The sequence below is a fragment of the Enoplosus armatus genome, chromosome 1 (assembly GCF_043641665.1).
Source record: "Enoplosus armatus isolate fEnoArm2 chromosome 1, fEnoArm2.hap1, whole genome shotgun sequence".
In the NCBI taxonomy this organism is placed as follows: Eukaryota; Metazoa; Chordata; class Actinopteri; order Centrarchiformes; family Enoplosidae; genus Enoplosus; species Enoplosus armatus.
The window spans coordinates 3,914,397-3,936,373 of NC_092180.1; the positions used below are offsets into that span (position 1 = coordinate 3,914,397).

Consider the following 21,977-nt stretch of genomic DNA (forward strand, 5'->3'; position numbering starts at 1 on the left):
GAACGTGACACAAAGAGAGGAGAGCCGCACATAAACCACTCAGTGTGAGGCTGATGACAGATGCTTTCACATGACAAAGTGTTTAAATCTGTATAATGAGGTGAAAAAGGATCCTACTCTAATTCCCTTTTCTCTACATCCTTCTTGTTCTGTACTCAGTCGTTACTGGCAGGATGAGGACTCATTCTCCTCTTGCAGAAGACGCTAATCGCTGCTTTTATTTATGTTTTTGGTTTGGTCAACATGTAGCACCGAAAAAACTAGTTGATGTGAAAAATGAACACACCAATTCAAAATGAGAGCCTCATTAAAAAGTACGTAAACTCACAAGTACAATTACTGTTCCAACAATGTCAGGAAGAGGCCAATTTGCATCATCATCAAGAGTTCTTACAATAGACACCTTGACATGAGAGGTTTTAAATCAACATGAGACACCTAACGGAGCTCCAAAGAGTCCAAAGCAGAGTCGAAGGTGCAGCAAACAACAACTGCACCGGCAAAGAAGCGGCAAAGCGGTCACAAGCTGAGACAGCAAAGAGATGAGGAGAAGTGTTTTATTATTAAGCCGTGCAGCTGCTGCACTGGCATCATGTGATGCTTCTTACAATACAAACAGCATGACGCTCTTGTTCCACTGACAGATACACCTTCCGTCGGCAGGTGCCTGTTGAAACACTTCGACTGCCGTCACTCACTCTAATACCTTTCATTGTCCTTCTCATTGTCTTTTAATTGTAGATTTAATGCCGTTTGTTAAGTACTTTGAATTGCAGTGTTTAAAGGTACTGTACAAATAAACCTGAATAAACTTGCCTTGCCTTGAGTTTGTGGCACTGAGCCTTTAAAATCTAGTCTTTTGAAGTCTGTGTTCAGACCAATGTTAGCACTGCATATAATATATATATATCAATGATTCTTACACAGCTGGACCTGGTCCTACTTTTATCACAACACAATGCGATGTCAATCGGCAGCCAACTGCATTGGCCAATCAAACACATGCAAGCCCACATTCCTGGTAATGTTGAGTAATTCTACTGTGATAACTTAACACAGTTGTAAAATCCCATCTCTGATTATAAACCACAGAGCAGTCTTTTGGCATTGCGACAAACTAGATCTCTTACTCAAACCGGCCTTCCTGGATTGTAATTTTAACTTCCTTAACTTTAACGCTCCTTAACCTTCAGTGGTTTAGTCCAGTGTTTCCACTATTTTCATCTTGTGCAGTCAATAGACAGCGTCAGGTCTTGGTATGTTTTTTTTTTTTGCACACTTGACCAAAAGTCATTATTTCAGCCGTAGATATTAACACGTGTAACTGGTGTGTCGGCTAACTGCCACCTCAAAGTTAAATGTTTACATTATTGTGACGCATGCTCAAATTATTTTGTCTGCCCCCGTTATGTGAAGTCCCCATATAATTGCAAGTACGATGGATGTTGATGATACTTCAAATGATCTTTGATGATGGTTCATTGTCTAAAGTACAGGATGTCTGAAGGTGTGTGTGTGTGTGTGTGTGTGTGTTGATTTCCAGCGTCTCCCTGGAGGGTTAGAGTCACAGTCGCACACACACACATATTACACACTTGCTTTAACACACACTTGCCCCAAGCCCCAATAAGTTGTCTCTCCTGTCTGGACTTGAGCAGGTTCCCTGTTGACCTCAGGTAGAGGAAGAGAGAGGTTCCCCCCCTCCTTTCTCAACTCTTCTCCTCAGCTACCAACAACACCTGGCACTCTGCCTGTCTCGCCCTCTACCTGTCTGTCTCTCTGTCTGTCCTCTGTAACCCCACCTCCACCTGCTCCCCTGGTTCAGCTAAGTGAATGTTGTGGTTTCGCCTCCGGGCTCTCACTGTAATAATAATCAGTCTTCTCCCCTCCCTCCGTTGCCGTCGTTTCATGAGCCAGTGATCTCGGTCCCCACAGAGCCAGGAGTCTATTTGTATGATAATCACAGACACACAGGAACACAGCTTCATCTGCACTTCTGCCCCCCAAACCTTCTTGTCCTTGTACCCAGTCCTTGTCGGTCCTGCTTGGAGACAACATCAACCTGTCAGTCTGTTTCAGGACTTCTCTCCAGCACTAACAGGGGCACCAGGGCAGATGATGCTTGCTTTGTTTCCCAATCATTTTCCATTATGAAACATTAACACGATGGGAATAAGGTGGGTGAAACTATGATTTTTGTGAAGACCGTTTGCTTGGCTTCTTGCAGCAGAGTGCCCAAATGATATAGACTCAGTTTTTGTAAATATATTTATCAACCTCGCATTAACACACCATTGTCCGCTCTCCCCTTATCTTCTGCACTTACACACACACACACACACACTCACTTATACTCACAACACACTTAGTGCAACCAAATGCGATTCCACAGATATCCAGACTCTCACTCAGCCTTTGACTCTCCTAGAATACTAAATATTATAAATGCCTCCCAGCCTTGTTCATGCTGGAAGCAGTGTTCTGCTGCGTCCCAGTAGAGTGTGTGTTTGTAATGAAGCCAGTCCAGCGAGGCGTTCTGGGGCACGCGGGAGCAGTCTGAGGCAGTCTGACCCACAATCTGTAGCTGTGTGTTTCAAGATGTTAGGTCAAATATGTTCCCAAGTTAATGATGCTCCCACACACACCCACACACCCCGGCTGCTGCAGAACGCTCCTCCACCTACGCTGCAGAAATCTACATCTTACAGTAATTTTAGTCTTATTTCTTTACTTCCTATTTATTTTTATATATATTGTTTATTTAGCTGGAACAAGGCAAAATACATGTATTGTACTAAATATAGCTAGAAGCTCATTTTCATCTGTAGTCCCTGTGCGGAAATCAATGGATTGAACTTTGTCAAGTTCAACTTTGGTGAACTTTGACACAAAGGAGAAAATAATAGACTGACTATCGCTAGCATGTTAGCGCTTAGCTCACCAGCTACAGTAGCGCTTCAAGAATCACATGTTTCTGCAAAGACATGTGGATGAATGTTGCTGTGCCACTCTCTGGTGTGACTGTGGCTTTACCCTGTCTTGTTTCAGAAAGCTCTCGACTCTAGAAAATCTTTGGTACACATTGATTTGGGCAGCTCCTTCAGGGACGGAAGTGTGTGAAGGAGAGGTACCGCAGGTCTTTCCCCCCTGCTGCTCCCAGTAGACCACACACACCGAAATGGACAATCCACATATTTTTGAATGTATAACAAACGGTGCAATATCTACATCTCTCTATGTGCAATATAGTACAATCCCTTTACCTTTATTTCTTTCTTCTGTGAACTTGTAAAATTGTAAATCTGTAAATTTGTAAATTACAGTTGTTTATTGTTTTTATTTATTATATCTTGATTTTCTACTACGTCTCTATTGCACTATCCTTTATGCTGCTGGAACAATGCGAATTTCCCCGCTGAGGGATCAATGAAGGATTATATTATCTTATCTTATTTGTATTTGAACACGACTGGAATAATCTCACTGCTCTGCCATATTTTGCTTCATAAAGAAGCAACCGTTGTAAATGTACTTGGTAAGATGTAGATTTAGTTTCTCGTGTAAACCACATATAGAATTAATTTGCTTCCCACGTTCACGTGGGCGGAGGTGGCATTGATTAGGCTTCAGCGTGTTGATTTACATAAGAGGAGAAAGAATCGATGGGGAAAAATAAAGAGAGTTGTTGTGAGAAGAGAGAAACAAAGACATAATCCTATGAGAAATTGATGTTTCAGTTGCCATAGATACTATGTCGGCAGACCATCTTCCTCTCCCCTGGGCTTCTAACAAGCACATCTGCCTCACCCCCAGAAACACACACACACACACACACACACACACACACACACACTAAAGAGGGTGGGGCTCTCACTCAGGTAACTCTGTTTTTTTCCTCCCACCATCTCTTTTTTTATGTCAAACATTGCAACTCTAACATCCACAGCTCTCTCTTGATCTTTGTCCTCACTCTTCTGTCATATTGTTTGTTTAAGCTTGTTGGCATTTTTTCTGTTTTTCTCTAGTTTCTTTGCTTTATTGCTCAGTGAGATGTGGTAATGACCCACAGAGGGGAAAAAAAGCTTGATATGCGACAACGGTTGCGGGCTGGATTCAAAACCAGGACGACTTGATTGCAAAGTATAAGAGCCTCAGCCAACTGAACTAGCCGCCGAGCCAGCTGTTTTTGAAGGGAAACACAGAGGTCAGAGGCTCGGCCCCATGTTTCTGGTCCAGTCTGGAATCTGTAGATGGAGAAAGTAGAGCGAAGGAGCAGAGCGTGTTGGATTTTAATTCGTCCACAGTGAGTGGTTTGTGGAGCACTCAGCACAGGGTAAGTTTGAATCCCCCACACCTCCCCTGACTGATATTTTCCGTGAGGTTGGGAAGTCGTGGAGTCAGCAGGTTCGTGCAGGTTGCAGCTTTAAAGTAACCGGATAAAGTCGATTGTTCACGTTTCACCATGTGAGCTGCAGGAACAGCTCAGGGACAAAAATCTGCGTGCAAGAGGTTTCATGTCATGGACTCTTGAAATGTAACAGGCTGCAGACCAACATATTGGTAAGATTTTGTCCCATAAGCCCCAAATGGTATCATTCACATGGGAAAAAAATCCAGTTTCATTTCTGATTTTAACCCTTTGACTCACGGTTTTCCCATTTGTTTCACCTTAAGTAGCTTTGTGGTTGGAAAAATCCTCTTAGCCCACACTGTCTGGCATTATTATGTAAATATTCTGTATCATTAAGCTATATGATGATGCAAAATTCAGCCTGACACGTTTGCTATCTTAAATCTGGTTTGTACTATGTTTGGGGTCGAAGAGGTTGATATTGAGCTTAATAATTGCAATTAGCAATCAATGTATTATGTTTTTGTTTCCAGACTTAAAAATATGCAGTTTAATGATATTGAAGAGTTTTCTACATTTTCATTTTTTACATAAACAAAACTTTTATGTGATGCACGTTTTTGCTCTGTGTGACTAAAAATGAAGTTCAGATGGAGAAGCAACTGAGGAAACTCCTGAAGAGGTTTTATTTCCTCACAGTGGATCATCATCTGTCATCTGGAGACACTTTTAAAGAAGATTTCAAACCAGATGAGCATAAAAAAGGACAGATTGTGGGCAAAGTTTGCCTTTATGTTGCAGCTGCACCCCAACATAACTGATCGTTTTTTATTATTCAGCCCCCAGCGATCCCATGAGATCCATTTTGTAGACCACAGGTGTAGAAGCAGGAGTTACAGCCTTGCGTTTCATTCTAGCATTGAGGCGACAATAGGCCGGTTTGTATGCGGTGTGTTCAAGTAGTGTGTTTGCACGCACGTGAGAAATTCCACATGTTTGTCCCAGCAGTCTTTTTAAATTTTGCTGGATGCAGCGAGGTGGAGTCGTGCGCCTGTGTTCGGTGATGCGTGTCACATGTGTGGAGAGTTTTGGTGTGTTTTCACTGTGGATCCGGGTCAGTCGGTCGAATCTAAGGGAGTGTGTGTTTACACATCAAACAGAAGAGCGAGTGGGGAAAGAGACAAAGTCAAAGGAAATCTGTGTGAAAGAGAGGCAGCCAGAGGCATCTAAATGCTTTTATAAATTCTCTGAGTGCAGATAGCAAATGTTTTCCCAAAGACAGGAGACAATGGGACCAGACACGGGAAAGAGAGAGAGAGAGAGAGACACATTCCTGAGTGTGTTGTCCAGTCCAGTCCTGTCATTTCTTGTCAGTGCAGGGACAGCTGTGTCATTTTCGTACCACGCGGCTCCTGGTCTCCGTGGTGGAATGTGCCAGGTTCCATCCCGTTGGCCCCTCCGCTGCCTCCTTTACCCTCACACCGTGCCCATTGAGTCAGGACTATTGTTGCTTTTCCACAAAATGAAACAAAATCACGCATTTGTCGTCTTTTGATGAAAAAATAACCTTTAAATGTTGTCAGGTTTTAGGTGTTTTTTGGCTACAATAATAATAATAATAATAAGAAGAAGAACAGTACACTGCTTCTTCAGTGTAGATTTCCAACTCTGTTGTGAAAAATAAACACTTTATGAGAATAATATCAAAAGTAATACATTTAATCAATCCAATCAATCTGTCTTAAGTAGCCACGAGCTTGCCTGTATTCATACACCTTCAAACGCTGAAATACATATTTGTGAACCCTGAGGCAAAGAGCAGCTGCAAGTACGGATACTGATGTGAGAAATCTTAACGTTTCTCTTTAAACGCGGTGAAACTGGCAAAACAACTTTCCAGTACCTGGGGAAACATCTGCTGTTGTATTTTCTGTTTTGTCATACTTTTGCTAAACACACCCACTACAAGACGCCTCATTTGCATATGCATGTTGTGCCTGTCTGAACACGTAGTTTTCTGTTTGTAACTCATTTCTCTCATGATAGCATTTTTATAAAAATTTGAATGGTTATATTTCCTACTGGAAGTTAGCACTAAAGTGTTGGTTGAACTCAATATCACAAACGTTTTCTTCATTTTTGTACAATTTTCCTGCGATCATTCATTTGACTATTTCACAATTCTGTGAAATAATAACAAGACGTGATCACATCAGCACTTGAACCTCAATACTTTGTCGGTACTGACTGAAATGTGTCCCCAGCACAGAGTAGCATAAGCTGGCATTGCATGTCTGGTCAGATTCCCAATGTTGTTTGATCAGATACTGTGGTTCTTGATTTATTCTAAAACTTGTATAACAAAATGTCAAACTATTTCAAGCCCTAATCATCAAGATATGATTCCACTGTAAATTGATTAACGGTCATGTATTATGGCCCATGAGAGAAACTTGCGTGTGTCTGATGGTGCTGATAGGTTTGGGCTGAAGTCACGACACCGGCTCCTCTGTCCTCAACTGTCAACTTGTCCTTGATGTCTTCTGTGTCCTCCCCCAACCCTGAGGGCTCTAAGTCAGACAGACTGTCCTCCCCTCTTCCTCCCCCTGTCTGTCTGTGTGGACAGAGATTTGGGGTTATATGATCCAGCTGCAGTGTGAGGACCAGTAGTCGCCCCTCAAACACAGGAAATCCCCTTACTTCTGCTTGACGGCTCTGTTGTGGCCGCATGTCTGTGTGTATATTTCTGCGGCACAGATCCTGTGTGCATGTGCCAGAGTTGGACGGGGCTTTTCAGGAGGGGGGTTATAGTACTGCAGGGCCAACCAACAAATCGTCCAACCGCAGTCCCAAGGGACGCGCACAAGAAAAGTTAAACAAACACAGCCACGGCCTTTTTCTCAGGACACTTCCAGACACTCCTATTGGCTGAACCACAAGGCAGCCTTGTTTTTTCATTGGCCCTCTTGCCTCCCCCACGCTGCTCTTCTCTTTAAGGAAGCTTTGGAGGTTTAACTCTGAACTCTGACCCCTTCGGGAGAGCAGAAAGCTTTCTAAAGGGACCCTGGCGAGAGGCGAGGTTCCTCTCTGGAATGTCTTGATTTGGGTCACTTTTCCTTCTTCACTACTGTCCTCTCTGACTGGTTTAAAGGTCTTTTGGCTTCTTTAGCAAGTGAGAGAGTTAAGTATTATGTCATCCTGGTGAATGAGAAGCTGGCTCACAAAGTTTTAGCTGCACACTCCAGCTGACTTAACAGGTCTTAACAACCCTGACTGTGAGCACCAGAAACAGAATCCCATCTGAAAATCCCCAAACCATCTACACGGGTAGAAGTTAGTGAGAAAATATGTTTTTTTGTGATTTGGGCGAACTGACCTGTTAAGAGGAAGAGTAACAATCTTCCCCTCAGTGTGATGATCCATTAGTTGTCGGCCTTGCCAGCCTGCCTTTGGCACTGCTTCCTCCCGGGGGCAGCCCGCAGTTAAGGTCTACGTCTCCTGTGATTGGCCGTAAAGGACTTGGTGGTTGTTAACTGGTGGGTTGCTTTGCCAGCAGGAGGCTGTGGGCTGGGCCACGCCGCTTGGCCTGATCTCTAATTAGCACTGGCTTGTCAGCTAGTCAGGGTGGATCTGTCTGGGAAATTGCAGTCTTGTACACACAGACACACATACACATGAACCAAAGCTGGGAAACACACAGGAAAGCAACAGTGGGCTGAGGATTGTCCTTCAGTTTCAGAGAGTTCGTCTGTGATCATGTGGCTTTGACTTGTGTTGCCGTTTGATTCTTGTTAGGCTGAAGTGGCTTATTTAGGGCTCGGGGTGTGTTTGTGTGTGTCTTAGTGCGCTCTATTAGTGGCGTGCCTGCAGCAGTGAAGTGGTTAACAGTCCCGGGGGAGGCTCATGTTACCAGCAGCAGGGCAGGTCCTTCCCTCTTCTCACCCCCCAGTTTCTCTCTCAGTAGTCCAGAGAGACACAAACAGGGCCCGGGGGATGAAGCATCAGTGCAGCGAGCGACAAAGGAGCTCGATCTAGGAACACTGCCAGGGCGAGAGACATTGAGAAAGCTCAGGGAGAGAGAGAGAGAGAGAGAGAGAGAGGCAGACAGAGAGGGAGTGGGAGAGCTATTTGGCTGTGTGAACTCTCTCAGCGGCATGAAGTCATGAAGCTCTCTGTCCAGCTTGGCATTTTCCCTCAGCGCTCTGGTTCCCACGGCAACCCAGGCACCCTGACCAGGTAGATGCATATATGTGTGTGTGTGTGTGTGTGTGTGTGTGTGTGTGTGTGTGTGCGCGCACAAGTGTGTCAAGGAAACTCTTGTCCTTCTAGTAATGATGACTTTGGTTCAGTCCGTGTTCACGAGGCATTGAGATCTTTATGGGTTTGTATATGTCTGTTTCTTCGTGTGTGTGTGTGTGTGTGTGTGTGTGTGTGTGTGTGTGTGTGTGTGTGTGTGTGTGTGTGTGTGTGTGTGTGTGTGTGTGTGTGTGTGTGTGTGTGTGTGTGTGTGTGGGACTTTCCCCTGCGGCTATACGGACGAGTTGAGACGGTTGTGGTCACTCTAAATCTCTCAGCACCTCTCAGCTCGTCTGCTCCACGGATGCCTTCAGCTCTGAAACTCTTGTGTCTCAGCTCGACTGTTGTTTGATTTATTCTGCTGGTGAATCCAGAGGGAAGTTATGTTTCCCCCTCCGTCTCTGTCTGTCAGGTTGTTAGCGAGGTTACTCTAAAAGCAGCAGACGCATTTGGCTTGAACTCTGCCCAGGACCAGCTGATTAGATTTTTGGTGGTATATGAATCTGGGATTTCAGCCATTAAACATTCTTTGTTTTTGTTTAGTTTTTTTAAGCCATAATTATGATGTTGTGTTCATGTGCTGGTGAGAAACATTCAGGACGTCCAAGTTGGCTTTAAACAGCACTGCATTGATTTGCTTGTGAATAGGAGCTGATATGTATTGAACTTCAGAACTCCTTTTCTTCTCAAATGTGAGCATTTGTGGCTTTCTTGTGTTTCATTTCATTGTATCACTGAATATCTTGTTGTTTTGGACGACGGGTACAGTAGCACAATTGTCTGCAACAGTTTGAAGATGTCATCTTGGCCTCTGAGACGGGCATTTTATAGACTAAACTAAAGTTAATGTTTAACTGCAGTCCTGGTTGATGTGATGGGAGAGAAATGATCAGCGTGCCAACTGAAGAGACAAGAAGGTGTGAGACCATGAGGGCGTCATACAAGACTTTCTTATGTACCGTTAGTCTGAACTGAACTGAACGGACTCCTGTCGACTGTAAATATACAGATAGTCTGTGTGTGTGTGTGTGTGTGTGTGTGTGTGTGTGTGTGTGTGTGTGTGTGTGTGTGTGTGTGTGTGTGTGTGTCTGTCCTCTGGTGCAGCCAACCCTGCACTGGCCATCACCATCAGCCTCCCTCTGGTCCTTTCAGAGTGATGTTTGCCAACTGGCCGGGCTTCCTGTCCCCCACAGACTCCCAGCAGATGCACACACACACACACGCACACACACACACATATTTACAAATATCTTGCATTGACTCCCACCGTGTTTGCTCTGTTCAGATGGGTCTGTTTGAACAACTCACAGACACACACACACACACACACAAACACACCATGATGTCACTGCTCTGACAAGCCTTTGTTCATATGATAGACAACCCCATTCAGCCTGTGTGTGTGTGTGTGCGCGCGCAGTTCAAATGGAGAATAAAGAAAATCAACAGGCAGTCAGAGACGCCGGATCCATCGTTCTTTTTTTATTTGTAATTTTATTTCCGTTTAACACTGTAGTTAATAGATTTGCAAAGCTTTTTGTATACACTCATCAGAAATACAAATATACAGAGAACTTCATACGTGCTGTCCTTGTACAATGAAGTACACAGAATATTTATGTTACGTATAGACACATAAGATATGCATCCACAACTACAATCACTCACCTGCAGTCAGTATGTTGTAAGTGTAGATGTGTACATATGAAACAAGAAGAAAGGAAGCATCACGCCTCACTGCTGTATCTGCTGAGAGGAATACAACATGTTCCAAAAGAGCCGACATCTAACAAGAGCCAAGTGGACCCCCACCCCCCCCGAATCCTCCCAATCCTCTCCGCTCTGCAAGATTTGTTGTGTTTAAACAGTATTAAAGTGAGCCTCCCTCTGTCTCTGTGTGCTTCCAGCTGGGATGACAGCAGCTCTGTGAGCAGCGGCATCAGCGACAACATCGACACAGATGACATCAACACCAGCTCCTCCATCTCCTCCTACGCCAACACACCCGCTGCACAGCGCAGGGGCCTCAACGCACAGGTAAGACCGCACACACTCACTCACACACACACACACACACATATCCATGTTTCAGACACAGACATTTCTTAGGATCGTCGTTGGGATCGGCAGTTCCATTTTGGATCTGATTCCAAGTCGGTGAAGAATCTTTCTCCCCTTTTTACTACTTTTAATACAAAACATTCAGGTAGTCGTTTATCTAATAAACCTGACAATTGAGTTCTGAGTGAGTAGAGTTTTAGTTCTTTTTGATATCAGTGTTTGAGTTTTAGCTCTTAATTAATCTTTTGGTACTTAGAACGGAAAGGACTTGGATTCAAAGCAGATTTGATGAAGCTCCATCAAACTTAAGTTGGCGCCGTGGTCCAGGTTCTCCTCTCCTCTGTACCCAAACACTAATGACAGTTTTCAGATTTCAGGGGCTATTTTCCTTATTTAGAAGAAGCTAAACATGACACAACATTTTGTAATTTATTGTGCCACGTCCACATGAACAACCTGACGTTTCCTCCAGCAAATAATCACTCAAACATGTTGCCTTACAAGCATCACAGACTTTATTTAGGGCTTATTTTAGTGCCCTCGAGTGGAGCCCTGTTTGTAGTGTTCAGGAGAAGAGACATTATGTGATATTAGGAAGTTTTATGATAGTTCAAGACTATCACAGTGACGTTGAAGCCCATGGATTCATAAACATCACATTTATATGGCATTGCAGATTGATTGGAAGAAATATAAAAAGTGGTAAACTGATATAACCGTATTCTTCCACTCGGCCTCATTTCCCTAAACCCGGTCTGTCCCGGCATTCCTCTGCATTCAGAGAAGAATGTGAGACTGCAGCTGTGAACTCACAAAGCTAAAGCTGATGTTGACTCTGGCCTCAAACCATTAAAACACTGATTAAGAGCCACTACGGTTCAGGAAAGTGATCGGTGAGACGATAATATTGTCAGCTGACTCGCATGTACGTCACACACACAGTATTAGTAGTAGTCGTATGGCTGATGTGGAGCCAGTCAACATGTGACGTTTGTCCCTTATTGCTGCCGAGGTCGAGGTGCTGTAGAAAAAACAAAGGAGGGTACAAAGGAGCCTTTCTCTCAGTACAGCAGGCTGACACAGTGCAGGTTAATTAAGTCTGCCTCATCTGTCCCCTGGCAAAAGCATTTGGCTGGACTGTGTTTTTTTGTGTGTGTGTTTGTTCTCTTTTTTGTTGTGCAGAATCAACCTAAAAGCATCCATCACCCCTCAAACTGCTGTAATGTTGTACTGTTAGAAAAATAAAGGCTATGGTGAACCAGCAAAGTCACATTTTTTATTTAAAACAATACAAACTTGCCTTCAGTATGTTTTAGGTTTTGGAGGAATGAAGTTGAAGCTCAGGGTGATCAGCAACAGCAACTATCTCCACACTTTTTATTGTAAACAAGAGTCATCACAAGATACTGCTGTGAGGACAGTGAAAAATAAATAAGACAGCACCAGGCAATTTGTTTTACAGACTTTAAGTTTTGAGTCTATCTCAAAAACATGAGCTGCAAAGCAAAAGCAGCAGAAATGCCTCTCTTTCAGGAGGAGAACCCTCTCTGCTTTGGCCCTGATGCGGTCAAACTGCTTCCTGACAAACTGCTCAGGTGATGGTTTGGTGGATTCTGGCAGCACGATGGTTGTGCTCATAAACTGGAGTGCTTTTCAGAGGCGCTTGGCAACGTCTCATAAAAGACGCTTTCTTCAGCAGTAATAAATCTGACGTACTCTGGCTGTGTGTGTGTGTGTGTCTTTCCAGCCTGTGACGGATGCAGAGAAGCACTCGGCCTCCACAGCGGTGCACCAGGCCTGGTCAGGAGACGAGGTGAAGAGGCCAGACGGTGGGTCAGACAGCGGGGTCAGAATGGAGCCAGGCTCCAAGTGGAGCCGCCGGAACCCCTCCGACATGTCTGACGAGTCCGACAAGGGCAGCTCGGGGAGGAAGACCCCCTCCGTGTCCCACACGGGCTCTTGGAGGAGAGGCATGAGCACTCAGGTGGGGGTGACGTCCCCCCGGACTAAAAGCACCAGTAGCACAGGCTCCGCGGGTTCTGTTGGCCTCAAGACCCACAGTTCAGGTAACACAGACATCCATTATCACAAATTATCACATGTTGTTCCAACTAACTTGATCCTGTCTGATAGTTCTGCTCATCATTCTTTATCTCCTCACTACTTAAATGGAATCAAATGTGTTAAACTGGCAGAAAGTTCAACTTATTTTATGAAAAATAAGATTTGAAGTCTGAATGCAAAATGAAACGTCACGTCAGGTATTTTTGCACTTGTGAGTTTTCTCTAAATTTGTCAACATTTGGAGCAGCATCTGATCAGCTGGTCTAATGTCTTTGAACAAAAAGTTAAATTATTGTAAAATAAAGTGAAATAGGGAGTATTCAGAGTTAAGTTTAAGCGTACTGCTTAAACTTCACCTCAAATCCAGCTGTCCAGTGATCCGAGATGAAAACATGTCGTTCTGTGTCCCGCAGGTAAGACAGATGACGTCAAGGTGTCAGAGAAGGGCCGTCTGTCTCCTCGTCCCAACGGACTTCACCGCTCGCCCTCAGACGCAGGACGCAGCAGCGGCGACGAGGCAAAGAAGCAGTCCATCCCCAGCAGCCGCACAACGACGACAAACATTTCAGACCCCCACTCCCACACACATACACTCACCTCGCGCACCCCTACCAGCACCTTCGGCTTTAAGAAGCAGGGCCCAGGGGTAGTAACCATGGTTACTGCCAGCGGCGCCACCATCACGAGTGGCTCAGCCACCCTGGGGAAGATGCCCAAATCTGGGGCACGCTCCCTGGCAGGAGGGTTGAAGGCCGGTGGGCATGATGGCGGGTCGGCGCTGGGTCACCACGATGACGGCTTCCTCCCCATGAGCGCCCGTTCCACGCTGCAGTACCGCAGCCTGCCGAGACCCAGCCGCTCGGGAGCGGCCGCCCGCAACGGAAACCGCTCCTCCACCAGCAGCATCGAGGCCGCCGTGCTCTCCGTCACGTCTCACGGGAAAAACTCAATCAGCATCACCAAGGCCAACGGCTCAGGAGGCCTGCTGGCCAATCAGACGGATCGGGAGAAGGGCGTCTCTGAGATCGACAGCCTCAGGAGCGGAGTCGTGATGCAGGGTGGAGGAGCAGCGACTGTCCCTCTGACAGGAAGACAGCAGGTTTCTTCACCTACACTACGCAGGTGAGCACACACACACACACACACACACACACTTACAGAACATAATTTATACTGTCAGTAGTCCTGCAGACATAATGACGGCTTACTGATGAGCCATACTGAGTGGGGCCGTCTTGTATGGGCTTGAATTTACCCACACACATACAGAAGACCATTTTAAAAGAGTCATCATGTAGTCACAGTTAATGATAAACAGTGGTGAGTAAGGATTACATGTGTGGGCTTGTTTCACACACACACACACACACAGGCTCAGTGAGGTTAAATCAGGCCATTGTGAAAGGGCAGGCCTTGAGCTGGGCCGATCAGCTGCCAAGCCTCAGCCTTGGTGGTGGTGGTGGTGGGGGGTGGAGGGGGAGGGTGTGGTCTGGGGTAACGGGAGCTGAGTCTTACCTCAGCGCTCTGCCCTCATTAATGTGAGGGAGTGATAACTCTTCAAAGAGGCTGTGTGCTGCCATTATCATACACCGCGGCTCCACTCATCACAGACTACCATTTAACTTTAACCCAGGATTAGCAGAGAACCAGGAGAGAGTGTGTGTGTGTGTGTGTGTGTGTGTCTCCTTCTGTCTTTCTCGTTTCATCGAGAGTAAAAAACACCTTTAAAGATGGCAAACTCAGTCCGCCTGCGTCTTTGATCTACAGCCATGAATATTTACATGAATTTTGTTGTTAAATTTGCTGTTAATATTCAAAGTCCCTGGAGGATGAATCCTAATGATTTTGCTAACCCCTTGACATTTGTTCTTGCACGAGTATCAGGTTTAAATTTACATTTATGCACAAAAAAAGATAGCCTTAAGCAACTTCAACACCTGCAAAGGTAGTTATTTAAAAGCAAGTATTAAAATATGTAATTATGCACAACATGCATTACAAAACGTGGACTATAACTCTATCATATAACATCATATTCTCCTTTAAGGGTGGCAGAATGTGCATCTTTCACTCCATAGAAATTTCCACTCTGCATCTTCCTCTGGCATACTGCTCCCTTAACATTAATTATGTTATTTGTTAAAATGCCAGAAATGCGTGACTCACAGCTCTTTTTCATAGGAATGAAAAGGACATTAGTAAATTAAATCCTTTGCTTTGTTCCTGCTCTTTTATGAGCCCCAGTTCTCACCCGTCCTCCCCTCCCTGATTTTCCACAGGTTGTTTGGTGGAAAGCCCAGTAAACAGGCTCCGGTCACCACGGCTGAAAACATGAAGAACTCCACTGTTATCTCCAACCCCCACGCCACCATGAACCATGTAGGCACGGTGCTGGAGTCCCCTGACGGAGGTCTGGGAGGCGGGGACAGCGAGACCAACAGCCCCCTGTTTGGAGGCAGAGCGCAGGGATCCGGGATGGGGACGCTGGGCAGCGAGCAGGTGAGCAAGAACATATTAAACTGATGGAGACCATCTATCCTGTCAGTCAACTTAGGCTGTAAACGGTGAGAGCGTAGATCTCGAAACCATCCATGAGCTCCTGGAGGATTAATGGCTGTGATTCTCCATGGTAACCATAGCAATTGCATGATAAAGCTTTACGTTACACATTGTGGAAAAGGTACAAATGTGTTTTTGTTTATTCTTGCGCTTTTAGATTCTTAAATCTTCAAAATGAAATATGTTTCCTTTGTAACGACTGCAGTAGCCTGGTTTATCTTTAAAACTGTCACGGGTGCAGGAACTTATTCATTAGCTACGCTGCTATTTTTAGCTGTACACATTCTCCAACTGCCCACCACCCATTACTAACCACGAAAAGAGGGGAAGCCTTTTCTCTTTTCTAGTTTATTTTTGGGTTGCATTCAAGTTATTTTTAGCCGTGCCAATGTTGGCCTGCTGGTTGGTCCACCACTTTGGTCTATTACTATTGGAGGGATTGCCATGACATTTTATACAGACATTCATGTCCTCCTCTGGAAGAATTTACTTAACTGGTCCCTTAATCCTTTAATCAAATTCATTGTTCAGCTCTCTGCTATGTTAACTGAATGTTTCCGTTGACCCCAAGTGTCAAAAAAACCCAAAACAGTTATTGCAGGTTTAACTTCTCCTCTCATTTTAATTTGTCTAATACTTTGGTTCATGACCAAATGTGTTCACAACTAATGACTTTCGCATCAGCTTCAGCTGTACTTTGTGTTTAGTGTTAATTATCAAGTGTTAACACACTAGGCTAAGCATGTTAACACACCAATGTTAGCGTTTAGCTGCTGGCACGGCTGTCGACTCTTTGTGTATTTTAATGTCGTCCTCCACAGAACTGCCTGACTAACCACATATTCAATTCTTATCGTTTCCCTTTGAAGCTACTGTCATTTTCACACTTAAGCTATACGATTTGTGGTCAGCTGTCCAAGTTAAGTTACGTTTGGGTTTAATTTGATTATGTACCTTTGAGCTTAGAGATGATTAAGCGTGTATGTGTTGAAGACGTGGGAAGGTGTTCGTGAGCTAATGACGAGGCGTTGACGGGGACACAAGGATGATTTTGTTCTCACCTGACTAATGCCACAAACCTGCTGATGAGTGTGCTGAGTGGAAGTATAGGTGGGCAGTGTAGGTACTTGTTTGACTGACTGTAGGCTACATATTGTAGCAGAGCAGAGAAGTGTGAGCATGCTCAGACATGAACGCTGCGTCACTTGATTCGTAAGATTTAATCGGACTGGTCCTTATCAATAAGGTGACACATAGGGCATTGTTTTTAAGCAGCGGTCATGTCTTTACAAACAGTAAGCAAAGGTTCAAAAGTTTATATAGTCAGTTATTTTAAAGCTAATCAAATACAAGTGAAAAATACATCAGGACTGAAGCTAATAATTGTTTTCATTATTCATTAATCTCTTGAAGTTTCTTTGATTAATCATATAATCTTCATTAAAAATCGAATCACAATTTTCCAGAGCCCAACGTGAAGTCTTAAAATTGTTTTGTCTGACAAAGAATTCAAAAACCAGAGATATTCAATTTACTATGCAACAGAAAAGCAGCAAATTCTGTCTGTTAATTAACTAATTGTTTCAGCACTTGAATAGACTTCCACAAATTTTGAAAGAAAATCCTCTCCGCCCCTCCACAGGCCTCCAGTCCCGGCTCAGTCTACTCCTCCACCGGCCCCTCCAACAGCCTGACGTGGGGCACCACCTTCAGCAGCTCCTCAGCCCAGAGCAGGGAGAGCACGCTGGGCGGGCACGGCGGGACGGGCAGCGTGGGATACCCCTCCGTCAGCAGCATGCACACCAGCAGCGAGTCCATCGACATGAGCCTGGGCAGCGCCGGAGGAGGCGGCATCCACGGGACCCACAGGGAGGACACCCTGTCCGCTCTGGGCCGCACCGGCAGCGTCAAGACCGGCATGTCTGAGAGGTGAGGACACACAAAAGTGGGGAATTTTTGTTTTTTAAAACCCTGTTTCCTTTTCCAAAAAAAAACCCTAATCAGAATTAAATTCTTCACTAAAGTTACACGAGCTGATTTACAGACTTTATGATTTATTACTGTGCAGATTAAGGTTTTGCATACAAAACACGTGATCAATAAAATTCGTTGTTACAGATTAAATAACCCAACAGTTTGTAAAAGTAATTGAAATTAGCTTCACCTCAACCAGCTACAACATTACAATGCTGCTTACGCGTGGATGCATCAGTAATAACAATCCAGTAGTAAAATATATGTGTGATATAATACTTTCAAAGAGGTCATTCACCATAATGAGAACTTTTACTTTTCATTCTTTAGTACACTTTGCCGATAAAACTCATGTACTTTTAGGTGAGTAAATCTTGAATGCAGGACTTTTACTTGTAATGAAGTTTCTAAACTTGAGCAAAGGATCCAAGTACATCTTCCATCGCTGATGATGTTAAAATCCTGCCCAATTCTGACATTAATTCCTGTAAAGGATCCAGAATCGCGATGATGCACAAAGCATCCGTCGTGGTGAGGTGTCGCTTCTTGTTTGCCGTTCTGCCTGCGCTCCAGCAGAGAAACAAAATCCCATGGCGTCCTCGGTCCTTTACACAGTAATTGTGGTCATTGTAGCGGATTCCATCCTGACAGGTTGACTGTGTAATGTGACAGGAATGTCTCAGAGGAAACTTAATAGCATCTGGAGTCGACGCTTTGAGGCTATGACATCACCCTCCTCACTGAGTTTTCTTATTAACTTCATTGGTGAAGAATTTCTTCATCGACTTTATTCTCTAAAACTTTCTTTCTCTGTGTCTGTTGTGCGTTCTCCTTCCTGTCCTCCATCAGTCCCCTCTCCTCCCCCTCCGCTAGCCCTATATTCAGCCGAAACACGCTACCTCGGAAGCAGGACAGGTAAATGTACCTGTTTTGCAGTGTTAGGCTTCTGGTGAAACAGCTGTGGAGGTTCCTACTAAACCACCACCTGCTGCCACACAGAGAGCCTCACAAAGAACCTCAGAGTGAAGCTCTGTGTGCTAGCTCGTTGTGTTTTATGGTTTTTGTGTGGAAGTGTGTCGCTCTGTGTGGCAGTTTGTGGTTGTTTTTAGGACCTCTTGCTCCTGTGTGAATGGAAATTTATGAGAGAGAATAAATGTGAGGTTGTCTGTGTGGATGTTGGCAGCTTCACTGTTTTTGTTTAGTGGTCCACTCTAGTCTGTTATGACTGTTTACATACTGCCACCTAGTGGTAGAGTCTATATGTGCAGATTCACTCAATAGGATGTTAATTATTGATTTTACACTGCAAAAAATCTCAATCTTAAGGAATGTTTTAGTATTTCTGAGCCCTGAACGTCTTATTGTCAGCAACAAAAATGGAAATAATCAGCCTTCTTGGCAAGATAGAGATTTATTGCAGTGCATAAGTTAGGATGTACTGGTGTCGATAAGAGAAATATCTTTGAAAATAGGTTGAAAATAGTGTTAGGTAGTCCTTGAGAGATGCAGCCACATGTTTCTTGCCTCCCTGCTTCCTTTGCTGTCCTCTGAAGTGTCTCTCTCCCACAGCGGGCCACACTGTGGTAGAAACACTCTGCCTAAGAAGGGACTCAGGTACTGACTTCACTTCCTGCTGGACATATTGCGCTTTTTTTGCACACCGGTTCACCAAATTGTCCTCTGTCTTTCTTTTATTTCACTGCGTCTACATTCACTCTTCGAGGCTTGTGCTCACGCTTTTAAAAAATGCTCTTGAAGTTTTTGTTTGGCACATGTGTTGTCGTGTTGTGCTTCTGTAAAGAGGCATGTCACCTTGTCGTCGTACAGAGCTGTCACTGTGTTATCCTGTAGCAGGCTTGATTTTGGGAGTCAGTCTTTCTTTGGCTTCTTTTCTGCTTTTTCCACCAGTTTCTGTTGCTCACAGCTGAGAATCAGTCATGTTCATGCTGTTGTAATTCCTTGTTTCAGTGTCTGATTCATCCGGTGTTAGATCCCAGCTACTAATCTGGCTGCTTCAAAGAAATCCACCTCACTGATTGTAAAAAGTCAGAAAAATCAGAATCCAGATCAGCTTGTCCTGTATCCACAATGCACCTGCTCTGTTTTGTGTCCTCGCTTCCGCTTTAACCTTTTCTTTGACTTCCTGTAGGTATGGCCCGTCCCCACAGCTGAGAAGCCATGAGGAGGCCCGCGATTGGCTGCGCTCCCACTCCACCAGCGGGCTGCAGGAGTCAGCCAGTAACTCCCCGTTCTCCCCCGGCTCCAGCCTCACCTCCCCCTCCGGCACTCGCTTCAACTTCGGACAGCTTGGTACGTCCCGCACGCCAAAACCCAGCAGCGCTCCACGTGTGTTTACTTTAATCATAATAATTATGTTTCTCTGTGGGTCGACAAACTGAAGCCAATGAAACAATCTCAGAACTCAAACTCTTTTATACACATAGCTCTAGTCATGATACTAGAAAATCGATTGATTAATCATTTAAGACATTTATCAAGCAAACACGCCAAAGAAATGAGTCATGAGTCAAACATCAGTTTTACATTATTGTAAACTGAATATCTTTGGGTTTTGGACTTGTGGTGGTGACTTATATCATTTCATATATAACTTTACAGCATCCAGCCCAACCTCAGCCGGTCAGATCAACCTCGCCGGTCTGCGCAACAACAGTCTGACCAATCAGGATGTCTCCTTTGACCCTTGCGGCGACAACCGCCTGAGAAACTCCTGCATGTCACTTGACGAGAAGACTCGCACCATGAGCAGGTCGGGCTCCTTCAGGGACGGCTTTGAGGAAGGTAAGAGGAGACGGGTGGATGGAAGACAAGTGTACTGAATATTCAGTGGCTCTGCGTGAGTCCACAGCATGTTTTCTTCAGATGTTTGGTGAAATCTGTAATTAGGTGTAATCCTTTTCCAAGACCTGAATGCCTCCATCTCTCTGTGACTCTGAAGCCTCCCCTTCCTTATTCCACATCCCCGTGCCAAAAGAGTTATTATTCCATTTGTTTAGAGAACATTAAGACGGATTACAACCGCTCCTCTAAGAAAAGCCCTCTATCCCTTTGGAAATCCATAATCAGCTTTGGTGCGGCTTTGTTTTTTCATAAGCTTGTTTATTGGGAAAAGTACCCAGCCGTGCTTTTCCCACCGGCAGGCAGACTCCCCGCTCAGGCGAGGTTGCTCCAATGGAGTCTGCTCAATCCTCACACAGCGCTTTGATTTAGAGGAACAAACTAAGACTGGTGGTGAGGTAGGCGTAGTATTGTGTTGAAAATGCTTCTCTTAATGGGAAAATCCAGCCCTAAACTCTTAAATAGTGTTTAAAAGCAGCAGTTGGTAGTAAACTTGCATTTCAGCAAACTGTAAACACAATATAAACAGTGAAGCTCAACGTAAGGCCGACAGTTTTTGCAAGTTAAGGCTCAATTTTTCATGCTGACACAAACTGTTTCTATCTCAGCCTCTGTAATCAACAGGTAAAAGGTTAACACTCCTTCTTTGAAGGTGGTCAAAGGGGAAATGGAAAATGGGAAATGTAGTTAATCAGTAACTGAAGTAGAACTTAAAGTCACAGATGAGCATCGCAGACTGACAGAAGGAAATAGATCATAAGACAGAGTTGGACCTGGAATAAATAAAGGCAACATGAGAGACGGACGAAGAGTTGGACAGCAAATCCAGTGACACTGAAACTGGTTTTGTAAATGTGCTTCAGGGGAATCAGCTGAGTGTGTGTGTTTTTTAAGAAACCTGGTAAATCCAGACTCCAACTTGAAAGCTTAGTTTTCTTTACCAGACAGTCAGTTCAGCCAGGAGTCTGTACGTCACCGTTATCCTCGGGATAAAAGCCTGATGTTATCTGAGTATGCGGCGTATAGGTCAATCAATATAAAGTCTGAAAGATGTCATTCGTAACCAAGAGAACCCTTCAACATTAATATGTCCACATTCTAAGAGGCAGCAAACACAAATTACAAAAATACAGAGAAACACCACAAACAAGAAAATCATCTAGATGCGTTTAAGTGTTGCCTGAACCACTCCGACATCTGGCTCAGACGATGTGTGATTTTGCAACTTCATTAACTTTTTCTCGTCAAATTTATTTGAAAATTGATTGAAGTTGTTTGTTGTCGTCTAAGAGGAGACAGCTGTCAATCATCTGACTTTAAAAGACATTTTTTGTCTCAAGCAAATGCCTGTTGAGCTTTTCCTGGTATTGTAAAGCTGTTATACAAATGTTCAGGTAGCACACGCCTAATGTGCACATGCACAGTAACACAGACACAAACGTATTATTATTGCCCCCCCCTCCCGGTAGAATATCTGCCTCACTCTTTTTCCCTGCTCCATGAGTCTGAGTCTCTCTTCACTTTCAGAAGAGGAGATAATTACAGGGATCTCAGTGAGAGAGACGTGATGACATACAGAAAACCTCCAACATAACTTTCTCTCTCTTAGCGTGTGTGTGTGTGTGTGTGTGTGTGTGTGTGTGTTCGATCAGCTCTGCGAGGACATGCGATTTGTGTGATTTGTAGCTGAGGTGTTGAGTTACCCGACCCGTTGTTTGATTGACAGGACAAAAGCCACATCATCCACCCAACACTTTGTCAGACCTGTCCTGTGTGAGAGCGACACACTGTCTCTCCATCCCCTCCCCCCCAA

At 44.4% G+C, this 21,977-nt stretch overlaps 1 protein-coding gene across 1 annotated transcript in view; it reads left to right on the forward strand.

Moving 5' to 3' along the window:
- nav2a (neuron navigator 2a) overlaps window positions 1–21,977 on the forward strand; it is a 98,033-nt gene that overhangs the window by 61,136 nt on the left and 14,920 nt on the right. Inside the window, exons 13-21 of the mRNA XM_070909148.1 lie at window positions 10,555–10,684; window positions 12,456–12,774; window positions 13,186–13,894; window positions 15,052–15,271; window positions 16,974–17,260; window positions 18,155–18,220; window positions 18,875–18,919; window positions 19,455–19,651; window positions 19,925–20,107. Of these exons, the coding sequence (XP_070765249.1) occupies window positions 10,555–10,684; window positions 12,456–12,774; window positions 13,186–13,894; window positions 15,052–15,271; window positions 16,974–17,260; window positions 18,155–18,220; window positions 18,875–18,919; window positions 19,455–19,651; window positions 19,925–20,107 (2,156 nt within the window). The remainder of the gene's footprint in view (window positions 1–10,554; window positions 10,685–12,455; window positions 12,775–13,185; window positions 13,895–15,051; window positions 15,272–16,973; window positions 17,261–18,154; window positions 18,221–18,874; window positions 18,920–19,454; window positions 19,652–19,924; window positions 20,108–21,977) is intronic.